The 16,151-nt window shown below is 43.4% G+C and overlaps 1 protein-coding gene across 3 annotated transcripts in view; it reads left to right on the top strand.

Moving 5' to 3' along the window:
• PCSK5 (proprotein convertase subtilisin/kexin type 5) overlaps positions 1–16,151 on the top strand; it is a 413,377-nt gene that overhangs the window by 381,020 nt on the left and 16,206 nt on the right. For all 3 annotated transcript variants that reach the window (XM_069476379.1, XM_069476378.1, XM_069476377.1), the window contains 3 exons: positions 3,140–3,370; positions 6,736–6,913; positions 11,267–11,484. In XM_069476379.1, coding sequence (XP_069332480.1) covers positions 3,140–3,370; positions 6,736–6,913; positions 11,267–11,484 — 627 coding nt within the window. The remainder of the gene's footprint in view (positions 1–3,139; positions 3,371–6,735; positions 6,914–11,266; positions 11,485–16,151) is intronic.

Here is a 16,151-nt window from a genome sequence, read left to right as displayed (position 1 = left end):
GGATGGGGAGGTGAAGCAACTACATGCTCATGCGGATTCGGTTCTCCTGTGGGGGTCTTCAAACTGGTTGGAATTCAGGATCTGAAAAACGTCTTAAGCAATTCTTAAACAAAATCCTTATGATTATAACATCAGAGATCCTGTTTATAGGAGCGATGGGGTTGCAAAGGTCAGTATTTAGTGCTACATGACTTTCGGTTAATAAGCTGCTATGAGGAAGTGGGGCAAAGTGCAGTCTGATTAGTGCTTGATTATAACTGGTGGGGAGGGTGCAAAAAATCATTATATTTCTGTCCAGAACCTGGCAAGTAAATCTTGTTAACCCTGTGAGGACAGTTTCAGACCCTCCTCACACCAGTGGCTAAGAACTACTGGTCAAAAGGAATTCTCAGGTTGATGCAGTGGCTCACACCTGTAATCTCAGCACTTTGGGAAGCTGAGGCTGGAGGATTGCTTAAGCCCAGGAGTTCGAGACCAGCCTAGGCAACATAGCTAAGCTCTGTCTCTATAAAAAATAAAAAAGAATTCTCACGTGAAGATTTACAACAGAGACGATGAGCCTTCAAAAGTCACCCCAAATGGCAGATTTTTCTTAAAATGTCAAGCCATTATAAGTTTATAGCATAAGCAAACTGTGCCACAGAGGGCTTGCTCCGTGTCCTCTGTCTCCCCTGTCTCCTTCCATTGGCTGCCCCCCTGCCCCAAAGCTCTGCTCCTTCCTCCTCCTCATCTTCGTTCCTCCTGCTCGGAGGCCCCAGTCCATCTCCCACTGGGCACTTCAGTCCTGACACGTTCAAGAAAGGCTCTGCTGTTATTTATACCTCCTTATATTTTAACTGGACATACATTGTTTGCCTCTTACTATTTATCAGAGAACAGAAAAATGAAATAAATTGTCCATGAGTAGAGGTATTCTCAAGCAAATGAATGAAGAGTTCTGGGGGAGGGAGCTTTTCCAGAGCCCCAGGATTCGTGGCAATAGGGCAGCCTGTGGCACTTCAGCCTGTGTTTCCACCCAGCAGGCATGAGATGGATACCCAGGGGCAGTCCCCCCCCCCCCCCCAACAGTGGCGAGAGCCTGAGGGCGGCCTTTCATGGAGAAACCTTAGGCCACCCATGCCCTAGGACACAGGGGTTTTGGTAGAACAGGAAGACGTGCCTCACTCCTAGAGGCTTTCTGCTCCAACCTTGGGATCTGGATATGCCACTTTTTGTGCTTTATATAAAGCACTATTTAGTGTTAGTGTCCCACCTGCCTACCTGTGACAGAGCGTGGACTTCAAGGTGGGCGGCTGTGTCTGCCTGCAGAGGAGGCAGGAGTTAGTACGTGAGGCAGCTATGGAACTGAGGGTCAGCTTCAGGGAGACGTTTGAAGACTCAGCCAAGGCCTTCAGCGCCATCTTGATCTTGTCTGTACTAGGGCAGGCATTGAGGCTCCACTTCTGGCCTTTCTCGGGTGTTTGATAATCAAAGTAATTTACCACACAGAGAGCTTTACAGGTCTCAAAGTGTGTTTTAGTAGTTTATCTGATTTAATTGTCTCCTTGAGAAAGGCCCCTGGTTGTCCATTAGAATCACCCAGCTCTAAAAAATACAGATGTCTGTGCGAACCTGGAACCAACTTGTTAAATTTCCCCTGCCCATCCAGCCACCCAGTCCCCCTGTAACTCTGGTGCTTAGTGAGGGTTGAGAACCATTGAGATAAGTGGCAGTCTTCTCCATTTGTCTGAGAAAGAAACGGATGCGTTGAGAAGTTAAGCATTTGCTCAGTGTGACCCAGCTAGTAAGGGCAGAGCGAGAAACTCACTCGAGGTCTGTCCCTACAATGCATCGCACTTTCCACCGCTCCAAAGGGAGGCTCGGGGAATCTGGTATAGGAAGAAGCAGAATGACAACCAAAATTTCCAGAGAGAAGATGCAAAGGACCTGACTAAAAATCAAGATTTGGGTAGGCATAGAGAGGCATCTGGAACGGAGCAATCTCTAAACTGGATCTCCCCTAAGAAACACGAGGCCTTTGGATCCATTCTGACCATCCCAAATTACCCCCTAATTGATAGTACAAACACCTCTGAAAATCCCACCCCTTCCCAAGGCACTGGGGCAGAACCAGCAAGAGTGCTTGTTGAGGTCCTGGTTCAACTCCTGATCCTACCCTTTTCCAGCCACGCGACTTAGCATCTCCAGCCTCGGTTTCCCGGTCTAGTTAAAATGAGGTGGTGATAGGAACAGCAGTAATACCACACACCTATTCCTCCAGCAAATACTTGCTGGGGGTCGGCTATGTGCCCTGTGCTCTTCCAGGCCTGGGCAAGAGCAGGGAGTGATACAGACAGAATCCTGACTTTGTGGAGCTCACATTCTTTTGGGAAAGACAGATCCTGCAGTCGTTAAGTCAAGAGAAAAAGTAACGCAGGGAAGGGAAACAGGAAGATGGACAAGATGGAGTTGAAAATTGAGAGATGTCCCAAAAGATATCACTAAGAGAGGGAGGAAGCAAACCACATATATATCTGGGAGAAGAGCATTCTAGACAGAGAGAATGGCAACTGCTAAAACCCAGAGGTGGGAGTGAGTTGTTGTTTTATTTGTCTAACAAAAATATTTATTGAGCACCTGTAATATGCCAGGCCCTCTCATTGGCACTGTGCACTCAGAAATAAATACAAGGCCGGGCACAGTGGCTCACGCCTGTAATCCTAGCACTCTGGGAGGCCGAGGTGGGAGGATGGCTTGAGATCAGGAGTTTGAGACCAGCCTGTGCAAGAGCAAGACCCCCATCTCTACTAAAAATAGAAAGAAAATATATGGGCAGCTAAAAACATACATAGAAAAAATTAGCCGGGCATGGTGGCGCATGCCTGTAGTCCCAGCTACTCGGGAGGCTGAGGCAGAAGGATCGCTTAAGCCAGGAGTTTGAGGTTGCTGTGAGCTAGGCTGACCCTACGGCACTCTAGCCCAGGCAACAGAGTGAGACTCTGTCTCAAAAAAAAAGAAAGAAAGAAAGAAAGAAACAAGCAGAATCTTGGAAGAAATGTGGAAGGAACGTGAACACCCTTTCTAGGGGGAGCCGTTGCCTGTAGGGGCGCCCTGGCCCTCCCTGTCTCACTCTCGGTTTGCTGCCCCACCACCCCCACAGATTGCCCCGAGTACTGCTCAGCCTGCTCCTCGGCCGGGACCTGCACCACCTGTCAGGAAGGCCGGAGGCTGAACAGCCATGGGGGCTGCGTGGCTAAGGAGGAATGTGCCGTCTCCGAGTACTGGGATGAACAGGCTCCTGGGTGCAAGCCCTGCCACGCCGAGTGCTTCCGCTGCACAGGGCCTGCCGAGGACCAGTGTCACACTTGTCAGAGGAAGACCCTTCTTCTCAGTGAGTTACTGCTGGGAGGAGGGCTTTGTTCTTCCCTCCCTCGGGGAAACCACCTTGCCCGGTGCCTAGTGTCTAGTAGATATGGGCTTTTTTCTTTTTAATTTTTGCTTTGGGCTTGGGAAATTTTTAAGCCTACGGAAAAGATACAAGCATGAGAATAGTACAAGAACAGCACACATAGTGTGTAACCACTTCACCCACTGCTGATCTTTGACCCCATTTACTCCATCATTTGTCTGCCTTCTCTCTCCTCTGTCTATGTAAACGTATCATAATCCACAGTATATTTTTCTAAACCATTTAAGGGCAAGTTACACACATCATGGTCCCTTTCCCACAAATACTTTAGTACCTATTTCCTAAGAATAGGAATATTTTCTTTTTTCTTTTTTTTTTTTTTTTGCCAACTAGACATTTATTGTTCATATCATGCTATGTTAGCTAAGACAGTTTTCCCAATTTTGATAGTGCATAATTCAACAAAAACCTTAAAGGTGGTTGTTGAGAGAAAAGGAGTCTATTTAATCGGTCCAATTTTTAAAAATTTATCCATCATGATTTTATATTCTGTATTTATATTATACTAAATTTTATCTAGATAAAATATATTCTAAATATTCATCTTTTAATGAATAAACCACTAATAGTGATTATCTTTGGGATACCTCAGCATTATAGAAAGAAAGAATCTTACAGTCACAAAAGGTTTGATTAAAATCTCTTGCATACCAACTCTATAAATTTGGACAATTTTCTTATCTATAAAATAAAAAACTGAGTAAATACATCAATTGGTACATTATATGTGTTCCTTAAGAGGTGAGTATGATTTTTGGTAACTCTACTTACCCCAGAAATTGGATTAACTAGTGTTACCAAAGAGACTAGTTCTTCTCCTTCATTTCTAAAAGTTATTAGCATTAACTTTGGATAAGTTTATTAAAACATTGCGTATTCAAAATTCAAAATTAAAATTTTTGTATACACAAGTGAAAATGAGACTCCCCTAAAAACAACAAAATCCAAAATCTAAAACGTTTTGCAGTATGTTTTCAGTGTTCTGCATTTACATACATGGCCGGCTTTGGAGCCACCCTGTGACGGCGCAGAAGGCGGGCCTAGCCCGGGCGGCCTGCATGGGGGGCTTTGGAGCCCAGGAATATTTTCTTATATAACCACAGGAAAGTTGTCAACTTTAGTAAGTTTGACATGGATACAATATTAATACTCTAATACACCATCCATATTAAAACTTTGTCAATTCCCCTTTAGAGCAGAGTTCAGTCTAGAGTCAGTCACTGCATTTAGCTTCCATGTCCCTTTAGCCTCCTTCAATCTGGAATGTTTCCAAGACTTTCTTTGTCTCATATAATACTGACATTTTAGAAGAATACGGTCCCTATTCCCTCTTTTGGGTTGGTGTGACGTTTCCCCGTGATCGGAGGGAGAGTGTGCGTTCTCAGCCAGAATTCTTCACAGGTGATATTGTGCCCTCTGGGAATCCTACCTGGGGGCGCAGGACACCTACCTGCCTCTCATCAGTGATATTGACATTGATCATCTGGTTAAGATGTTCAATTTCTCTACTACATAATTACTACTTATTCCCGTGTAATTCATAAGCAGTCTGTGGGGACGCACTTTTAAGAACACGTAGCTATTCTGCTCCTCATCAAAATTGCCCCTTGATTTAGTGTCCATTGATTCATAAATGTTCTTGGACAACATGTGGCACAGTCCAAGGTTGGCCACCTCCCGCAGATCGGGACTGATGGTTCTTGTTCAAATGAGGTGATGCCCTCAGGTTCTGAGGGATACCATGATTAGGCTTGAAACCGTGTGGGAGAAAGAAAATGAAACAATACTCAACTAAACTGAAAGAAGAAATTGTAGGACAGAAAAGAAAGAGATGGATTTGGTGAAGACCAGGAACGTTAGCACTTATCTCTCTGGCCAGTAGAATAGACCTGAGATGCCAGACACTCAAAGTAGAAATGCACAGCAAGTTTTTCCTCTCCTTGTTGAGCAAGGACACCATTCCCCTGCTAAGACACAGGGACGCCTACTCTCACACCACTGCTGATGACGTCACCATAGAAAACACTCAAAGATACTGTCTTCTCCATCCATCCGTCTTCACTCCTGGTACACACATCTCAGTGACTCTCCTTCCCAGAAGTTGTTCCTTCGTGAAAACATTTCTTCCAACCACATGGATATAATCCCACTCCCACCCCTTCCCACCCTACCTCCCCACCTTTCCCCCACACCAGGACTTTTTTTCCTAATTATCTCCAATCTAGAGTGCCACCAGTGGTCACCTCAGATGCCTTCATAGAGAGAGGAAGACATCTCGTCACTGCAAAGTGGTCTTCCCTTAAACGGGGCATGCAAGTTAGGCTAGAACTGAGACTTCAGCGTTGGTGTGTGACATGGCGCAGACCTGTAGTCCCCAAGGGCTGGGCACAGGATTTGCTCAGGCCTGGCCTTCTCACCATTCTCGCCATCCTGCCCCACCATCACACCACCAGGGTCAGGCCAATTATGAACTGGGTAATTTTTTGGAAGTTGTGGAAGACTGAATAAAGGCTCCCCCTGGAGATGTCATATCCTCATCCCTAGATCCGACAAATATATTACCTTACACAGTAAAAGGGACTTTGCAATTGTGCTTTAATTAAAGATCATGGCACAGGGAGATTGTCATGGATTATGCAGGTGGGCCCAGTGTAATCAGTGGAGTCTGATAAGAGACAGGCAAGGGGAGAGGTAGTAGTAGTGGAAAGTGATGTGACCAGCAGCAGAGGGACAGAGAGAGAAGATGCTGTGCTGCTGCTTTGGATGATGAAGGAGGGGGCCACGAGCCCAGGAATGCAGATGGAAAAGGCCGGGAGACAGATCGTCCCCTGGATCCTCTAGAAGGAACAGAGCCTTGTGGACCCATTTTGGAGTTCTGACCTCCAGAACAGTAAGATAATAAATTTGTGTTGTTTCAAGTCACCAAGTTGGTGGTAATTTGTTAAAGCAGCTTAGGAAAATACTACAGAGGGGGGTGTTTTCCCTTTAGGGGATTGGGGCTTCCCCCTAGTTAACCAGCTCCATTGTCTGGACAACGACTCAGACTGTAGTTTCTGTTCTACCCGCCATGGCGAGTCCACCCTGACTTCTGTTTCCTGTGAACTCCTGATGGCCCCAGGACTTTCATCGTAGTTCCCAAGCATATCCATCAGCCCAAGGGGACATTGTCCCATTTCTCCTGCACCCACCTCGTCCCACCATGGTACAAAGTGGGGAGAACATGTAGGGGGTTTGGAAGACCTGTGTCATGTCTGATATCCAAACAGACTGTTTTCCTCCCGTGACAGACACGACCTGTGTGGAGGACTGCCCAGAGGGCTACTACGCCGATGAGGACAGCCACCGCTGTGGCCCCTGCCACAGCTCCTGCAGGACGTGTGAAGGGAGACACAGCACGCAGTGCCGCTCCTGCCGACCGGGCTGGCTCCAGCTGGGAAAAGAGTGCCTGCTGCAGTGCAGAGAAGGGTAAAGCGCTCGGCACGTACTCGCCCTTCGAATGCCACAGCCACTCCCAACCGCAACCCATTTTGCAGATGAGGAAACTAAGGCTAAGAACATTTAGGTTCATTGTCTTTGGCTTTAAGATTTGTTCTGATTCAAATTTAACATTTCAGGTCTCACTTGGGAGTATGAGGAGAGCCGTGCATGTGGAACACTGATTTACAAAGGAAACAACTTCAGTGAACATCTCCATTTATACCCCGTTAATTCTCCAACCCGTCATGTCCCCCTGTAGCCACAAATTACAGGTTTTGTTATCATAAACAACCTAGACACACTTGATGTATGTATCCTAAAAGCATTTCACAGATAAGGACTCTATTAGTTTTCTGCTGGGAAAAACTGTTACAGTGTTTATTAGAGGGTCTGGTTACCAGCATATTTGGAAGAGAATTTGACTGGATCATCTCTTTTTCCCCCCGGGAATCCCCAGTAAAGAGAAAGGTTGATTACAGGCCTGTTGTGGACCCCTCCTTCCCAGTCAGTAACCTAGACCACAGAGAGCTTCCCGAGATTCCGGACCTGAATCAAAGAGCTATAACTTTAGACGTTCCCCAAATGCTTTTGCCAAAATTGACGTGTCTCTTCAGTCCTATAGCAATTACTGCTTGTTTCATTCACGTTATTTTTTTTTTTTTTTTGAGACAGAGTCTCACTCTGTTGCCCAGGTTTGAGCGCTGTGGCATTAGCCTAGCTCGCAGCAACCTCAAACTCCTGGGCTCAAGCAATCCTTCTGCCTCAGCCTCCCGAGTAGCTTGGACTACAGGCACGCGCCACCATGCCCAGCTAATTTTTTTTTCTATATATATAATTTTAGCTGTACAGATCATTTCTTTCTATTTTTAGTAGAGACGGAGTCTCGCTCTTGCTCAGAGCTGGTCTCGAACTCCTGACCTTGAGCGATACTCCCACCTCGGCTTCCCATAGTGCTAGGATTACAGGCATGAGCCACCGCACCTGGTCTATTATATTTTTTAAAGTTTTTATTTATTTATTTTAGAGACAATGTCTTGCTCTGTCACCCAGGCTAGAGTACAGTGGCATCATCATAGCTCACTGCAACCTCGAACACCTGGGTTCAAGTGATCCTCCTGCCTCAGCCTTCCGAGTAGCTGGAACTACAGGTGCTCACCAGGAAGCTTGGCTAATTTTTTGTTGTTGTTGTTGTTAGGGTCAAGGTCTTGCTATGTTGTTTCATTCATTTTAGTGCTATAAATTGCCTTCCACCTTGATTTAGCTCATTCATTCATTGACTCATTTATTTAACACGTTTAATGGCCAGCACCTTGTATGCACAAATGTGTAAGACAAAGACTTCGATCTTTAGAAGCCTACTCTTATTCTTACATGTCTCTTCCCAAGAAAATTATAAACTTATGGAGGAAAAACACCTCTTATTTTTCACATACGGTACTGTAATACTCAGCACAGAGCCACACACATTAGCAGCTCTAGAAAAACACCAGCCACGTGGATGAATAAAGAAAAGCTCTGCCAGACAAGAGTGGGGATGGGGCCACCGGGCTTGGCCCTTCAGCTTCACCCTAATAAGTGTCTGGAAAGATCTGGAGCCCATCTTCCTCAAATCAAGTCATTAAATACCCACAAGCACAAGAAAAGGGGATAATCCTGTGGTCTAAACAGAATGCAGACCATGGAATTCAAAAGACAATTGTTCCACAGTCTGTGAAGTTGCCCGTAAGAGGCTGAGGAGAGGCACAGGCTGCCATCCATCTGCCTAATCGGGAAGAATGGAGTATTAATGACGTATAAGTGGAGAATTATTTCTTTTGTAAAATCAGTGTTCCACATGCATTGCACAAGCCTTATATGCCTTGGAAAAGCAAGTGTGTGATTCTCTGCACCCTGTCCCAACACACGTGATTATTTTGATGTTCAACCTCAGAGAAGGTTCTTCAAATCCCAAGTTATTGTTTGTACTTATACACAAGATCCTCTTCAAGGATGTGAGGCTCAAAAGGTTTCATAGTCCCCTCATGCAAAAGAGTCATCAAAGTAAGCAGTGGTGTTGTGCTCTTCTCTTCCTCTGATTCAGAGAACACTCTTCATTGTCTTTCCATTAGCATTAGTCCTTAATGATTATAAGCTTTCTTTCCCAAGGTTCCTACTGATGCTGTTCGTCTTTATAATTGCCTGTAATAACAATATTTAAAAAAAACTTTTGTATGCTGCTTACAAAGAATTTCCCTCACAATGTATCTTTACATTATGATTTGATTCTACAACAATCTCATGAGGCTGATATTAGTCTCTCCATTTTAGAGATGAGGAAACTGAGGCTCAGAGAGGCTAAGTGACATGCCCAAAGTCACATAGCTACTAACACATAGTAGAGGTAGGACAAAAAATCTGATCTCGTGACTCCAGTCCTGTGTATTCTCTCTGTTCCGTATAGATTTTCACTTTTCTCTATTTTCTTTCTTTTTCTTTTTTTTTTTTTTTTAGTTCTGTGTGGTCTTTGCTAACTATTCAGTTCATGATCAGTGCTTTTCTGTTGTTGTTGTTCTCTTTTTATCACCTTATCTCTCAAATACCTCAAAGTCTTACAAATTAACACATCATAGTAGTTGTTCTTTACCTAACTGCAGAAAACCAAGCAAGGCTTAATTTGCCATAAGCTAGGCCACTGAGGTAGAAGTGCATACAGGTGGCTAAATAGAGGCAGGCTCAGCATTACTTAGACATGGCAGTAGTTTTCAACAAGTTGCTGGAGCTGAATTAGACTACAAAAAAAAGCTCAGTAGTTTTGCATCAGAGAAACCAAGGGTGAACTTTCAGCTTTCTATGATAGCTTCAGTGCACTGTCCAGAGATACAGGCTGGAGTCAGATGACCTTTAGAATTTCATCCTTAGTGATATTTTCTTTATCCTTTTTTATCTTATTTGCAAGATCTTTGTTTACCTTCAGCCATGCACCATTTTGTAATAGTGGTGTTTAACAGATAAGTTCAGATCATATTGTTCCATTTCATTAGCTGTTTGACCTTAAGCAAGTAGTCTAAATTTTCTCAGCCTCAGTTTTTGCTTCTGTAAAATAGGCATATTAATATCTAAACCATAAGTCTAGCTATGAGGATTAGTCACAAAATTTAAAATTATCACTAATATACATTAATTATTTATAATATGCCAGGCACTGTCCTCATTACTTCCTCAGTAACCACATGTTTAATTTTAGGTACTACCCTTAGCCCCATATTACAGATGAGGAAGCTGAGGCACAGAGATGTTGAGTGACTGGCCCAAGGTCACACAGTTCATAAGTGGTATGGCTGAGATTTGAAACCATATGGTCTTCTTTCAGAGGTCAAGGCTCCTAACTACCATGCTCTAGTGTCTCATTTGCAAGTTCGGTAAGGTAAAGTAATGTTTAGGAAGTCACTGGGGTACCATGAAGCATATTAGTAAAAACTTAGTGAATGGTGATTATTGTTGTTATATTTAACCTCCAAAAATCTTTTCAAAGTTACACATATTTTGTAAAGGCCAACATCACTCATGTCATCTCCCATTTCAACATTTTTTTTAAATTGAGAAATTATATATCAGCCGGGCGTGGTGGCTCATGCCTGTAATCCTAGGACTCTGGGAGGCGGGAAGATTGCTCGAGGTCAGGAGTTCAAGACCAGACTGAGCAAGAGCGAGACCCCATCTCTACTAAAAATAGAAAGAAATCAGCCGGACAACTAAAAATCTATATAGAAAAAACTAGCCGGGCATGGTGGCACATGCCTGTAGTCCCAGCTACTCGGGAGGCTGAGGCAGTAGGATCACTTGAGCCCAGGAGTTTGAAGTTGCTGTGAGCTGGGCTGATGCCACAGCACTCTAGCCAGGGTGACAGAGCAAGACTCTGCCTAAAAAAAAAAAAAAGAAAGAAAGAAAGAAATTATATTGATAAGAACCTCTCAAAGGTATATTTAAAATGTCTTCCATTCCCTGATCCCATTCGACACATCACAAAGCTTGAATTTGGAGAAGGATACAGAAGAAAAAGGAAATAGTAACTAACAATTATCAAGTTGCTACTGTGTGAGATTAATACTAGGTCTTTTCATATGTGCTGTCCAATTTAATTTTCACAAATAACAAAGGAGGGATTGTAATACCCAATTTACAGAGAAGAAAACTGAGAATCATTAGATTCATTAGCATCATTAGTAATGAATCTAATGAGTAAAGAGGCTAAAGTCCCCCAGCCTGGAAAGGAACCCCATCTGACTAACCATGTTTTTTTCACCACACCCAGTTTAGGAGCAAAGCTTAGTGCTCCATCTGTGGGTCCCCCCTTGGTTTCAGATACTACGCAGACAACGCCACCGGCCAGTGTGAGAGGTGCAACAAGAGCTGCAAGGCCTGCCGGGGCCCGCAGCCCACAGACTGCCTGTCCTGTGATACGTTTTTCTTCCTGCTCCGCTCCAAGGGAGAGTGTCGTCGCACCTGCCCACCTCACTACTATGCTGAGCGCAGCACGCAGACCTGTGAGAGATGCCACCCGACCTGTGACAAATGCAAAGGTGAGGGGCCATCTATCGTTTTGCACATGTGAATGGAAACATGAAATGGTTCTCTGTTTGCCCTTTCCCCCTTCTCACCACCTTTGGTGGTTTCTGTCACTTCCCAACCTCATCCCAGCCCTCTCCAGCATCGGCACTCTCCATTCGCTCTTAGCTTCTGCCTCTGCCCTCTGACCTGGGCTGCTCCTGCCACACTCTGCTGCCCCATCAGGTCCCATCAGGCCCCATCCTTCCAGGCCCAACACAGGCATCCTCTCCTGGAGGAAGTGTCGTGCATCTACTCCATTTTCCTTCTCCACCTGCTGGATCTGCCTAGGGAAATTCATTTATTTTTATTACTTCAACAACTCCTTAAAATTTCTGCCTCAAACTCTCCTGAACTCCATTGCTATTTTCCAGATGCCTAGTTGTCTGTCCCAGGGAGCCTTAAAATCAATGGTGAAGGGCCCAACATCCACCCCTGGGCCCAGAACCACACCTTGAAGTTACCCTTGACTCGTCTCTTTCCCTCTCCTCCTGCCCAACCTACCTACCTCCAATGAAGCTAAACTTCAAGGCCTGTTGATTCTCTTTCCTAAGCATTTTTCTAATTAGATCTTTCTCCATTCTCAATATTCTCATTTTCCATTCTCAGAATCTATTATCACATCTTTTGACGTACGTACCAGCAGGTCACCCCAACTCTGGTCCCCTACCCCCCCAGGTCATCGCTTACCCTAATGCCAGAGTGATCGTCTTGAAATGCAAATTCACTCATTTTATTCCAAATCTTGCCATAAAAGTTGATCACGATGAATTCTTCTCAACATTTAAGAAAGAAATACTCTTATAATGTTTTAATTACTAAAACTTACTAGAAAAATGAAAATAGCTGGTAGGGTGCATTTCCACTCTTTTCAAAATTATCATGGCTATTTTTAGTCCTTCTTTTATACAAATTTTATAATAGGTCAAGTTTCTTTTTTAAAAATTCCTTGGGATATTTATTAGCATTGCGTTGAATTTATTGTGGAGGAGAATTCATCTTTGTAATCCTGAATCATCACATTTATGAATATGGTATATCTCTTCATTCTATGCATTTACTTACGACCTTAGCAAACTTTCAGGAAGTGTTTTCCATATTTAAAAGGTGATTAAAGTCTATCCCCAGTCAGTCCCTTTAGCTTTCATCTTAAAGACTCTCCTTCCATGTATTCTGGAACCTAGAACCACCTAGAACTATCTAGAACTATTCAGCAGCCACCAAATATGCCGTGACTTTTGTTTCCTCTTCCCGAAGAACAACACTCTAGGGAACTCTCACCTTAAAGACCCACCTTGAATGTCATCTCCTCTGTGAAGCTTTTTTCAGTCCTCCCCCAGAAGTGTTAATACACTGTTGAATCACAGAGCTTTTAACATTACATTTTAGTTTAGCCCACCTCTCTTACCAACTGTGCACCCCTTGAGCAAGGGAAAACATTATACTACATTCAGTCTGTATCCCCTGTTCACAGTCCAGAATGTAACATGTAAGTGCTCATTAAGTGTTTGTTGCATGAATGAATGAATGAATGAATAGGAAATAAAGAAATCTTACATGCCTTTTTGCAAATTAGAAAATGTTCAGCTATTAAATCTTCAAATATTGGCCGGGCGCGGTGGCTCACGCCTGTAATCCTAGCACTCTGGGAGGCAGAGGTGGGCGGATCGTTTGAGCTCAGGAGTTCGAGACCAGCCTGAGCAAGAGCGAGACTCCATCCCTACTAAAAATAGAAATAAAATATATGGACAACTAAAAATATATGTAGAAAAAATTAGCCGGGCATGGTGGTGCATGCCTGTAGTCCCAGCTACTCAGGAGGCTGAGACAGGAGGATCGCTTGAGCTCAGGAGTTTGAGGTTGCTGTGAGCTAGGCTGACGCCACGGCACTCACTCTAGCCTGGGCAACAGAGAGAGACTCTGTCTCAAAAAAAAAAATAAATAAATAAATCTTCAAATATTACTTCTCCCCTCTTCCCTCCAATCTTCTTTTCTGGAATTCCTATTCAATGTAATTTAGAGTTTCTTGATCTGTCTTCCGTGACTCCTATCTATTCTTTTATATTTTTACCTCTTTGACTCTCTATTATTTGTATTAGATTAATTTTTCAGCACTCTATCCCATTTCCCTAATTTTTCCTCTGATTGTGTTTAGTGTAAAGTTCAGCCCATCTGTTCCTTTTGTTTTTAAGTGACTATGTTTTTTTATTTTTAGGATTTCTAATTGTTTCTTTTTTAATCCATCTATTTTTATTTCATATTTTCATGTTTGTGTTTCATAATTTAGTATTTTATGGATATTTTCATTTATTTGTGAGCATCCTAATTTAAAGACTTTGTCAGATTTTCTATGCAATTAATATTATCTGAAGTAAATTTATATTCTAATTGTTGATTGTCATCTTATTTTTTATTTGTCATAGACAGGGTCTCACTTTTGCTCAGGCTGGTCTCGAACTCCTGAAGTGTTTGTCATCTTTCTTATCATTCATTTTATTTATTTAGTTTGGAATATTGGTCTTAAGCTCATTGTGAATGGAAGATTTTGTTTCTGGCTCTTTACTCCCTCTCCCTTCCTTTATCCTTACTTCTCACAGCCTAGAAGGTTTTCCATTAACTCTGCGCCTGCCTCCAACCTGCAACTCAGTCCAGACACAAAATGTTGGTGTTCCTAGAGGTGGTATTGATGGCAACACAGATCCCATCAGCAATTCAGTCAGCAGCTCAGGGGAGTCCCTGGTCAAGAGGTGACGTCTGTGAAGGCAGAGTCCCAGCCTGACTCCTGTTTTAAGCTGTAAGCCAGGATTTTGGCCCTGGTCTCATATGAAACACTTTTAGTTCCCAGTACGGTAGAAAAGGTGAACTGACAGCCACCAGTGCTTACTTCTAGTTCTACAGCAGAGCAATGGGTGGCTGGAACCTGCCACTCACTTTGCATTTTTACCCCCTTTCTGGTGCAAAGAGATTTCATCTTACTTTTGAGCCCACCTCTCTTTTTTCTCTCTCTCTGCTTATATTTATTCTACCATTTCAGCATGTTTGGAGTGAGTGGGGTTATGTCAGAACCTGAACTTACATATGATTTTTTTTAATGTTTCTATATGCTACCAATGGATAATCAGTTTCTTAGAAGGATTATGGCCAGGTGAGGTGGCTCACACTTATAATCCTAGCACTCTGGGAAGCCAAGGCAGGAGAATCGCTTGAGGCCAGGAGTTCGAGACTAGCCTGGGAAGCATAGAAAGACCCTGACTCTACAAAAAATAGAAAAATTAGCCTGGCATGGTGGCACACCGGTAGTCCCAGCTACCCAGGTGGCTGAGGCAGGAGGATCACCAAGGAGTTTGAGGCTGCAGTGAGCTATGATGACACCACTGCACCCCAGCCCAGGCAACAGAGCAAGACCCTGTCTCGAAAAGAAGAAGAGGATTATCCACTCAACTATAGCCCAGCCTCATTCAGCTAATCCAAATACCTTGAGAAGGGTATATTTAAGACTTTTTGGGGGGAGGGTACACTGAAGACTTTTGGATGAAACAAGCAAAAGCCTACTTGTTAGAGCCTGCTTTTAATCTTGTTTCCTTTTTCTTCCAAAATAATTCATATTGAGGTAGTAGGTTGACTACATAAAAATGCCCAGGACTAGGGAAAATAAGATGAGAAATCAGCTCTCTTCCCACCCTTGCTGTGCAGCCACTGAGCTGAACTTTCCAAGCAGTATCTTGATGATACTGTGCTTAAAAATAACTTCTTCCCAAGTGCTTTCCAAGTACACGTGAACATGGCCATCTCCTGGTTGCAGGTGGCTTCCATTATCACCTATGTCTTGGTGCCTCTGAATCAACTTTCTCTTTCCCAGGTGGTTTTCCTGAGCTCCAGTTCCATACATCCAACTGCTGACTGAGTATCTTTAACTGGATGCTCAACAGAGACCTAAAACACCTGGCCCCATTCCCAAACCACACTTTCCAGTGTCCCTATCTTTTTTTTTTTTTTTTCTTTTATTGGTAAGGAAGGACTTTATTTTTTTAAAAAAGTCTTTTGAGGACTACAAATTACAAAGTAAAAGCAGATAACTACATAGAAATCTAGTGACTACATTTTGCCTTTGCAAGAAAACTTTATCAAAGTTATTCATTTAACAAATTCACCCCATTCACAATGTTATCAGTTATAATGCTCTTTTAAAGGTTACTATACCTTTATTTAAAATATATTACACATTATTCCCTCAAGATGAACTTTTAAACACCAAACTCTTGGCTTTTAAGAATGGTACCTTCAAAAGGGGCAATTTCTACTCAGTTTGTGGTAGCATTATTCTAGGCTAGTTTCTCTCACTAATTAAAAAACCTTCAAAATGTTCACTTTTGGCCGGGCGCGGTGGCTCACGCCTGTAATCCTGGCACTCTGGGAGGCCGAGGTGGGTGGATGGTTCGAGCTCAGGAGTTCGAGACCAGCCTGAGCAAGAGCCAGACCCCGTCTCTACTAAAAAAATAGAAAGAAATTATATGGACATCTAAAAATATATATAGAAAAATTAGCTGGGCACGGTGGCGCATGCCTGTAGTCCCAGCTACTCGGGAAGCTGAGGCAGAAGGATCGCTTGAGCCCAAGAGTCTGAGGTTGCTGTGAGCTAGGC

Source organism: Eulemur rufifrons, chromosome 7 (genome assembly GCF_041146395.1).
Source record: "Eulemur rufifrons isolate Redbay chromosome 7, OSU_ERuf_1, whole genome shotgun sequence".
Taxonomy (NCBI): Eukaryota; Metazoa; Chordata; class Mammalia; order Primates; family Lemuridae; genus Eulemur; species Eulemur rufifrons.
The sequence above is the reverse complement of the archived record's forward strand: the minus strand, read 5'-3'. Positions and strand labels throughout refer to the sequence as shown.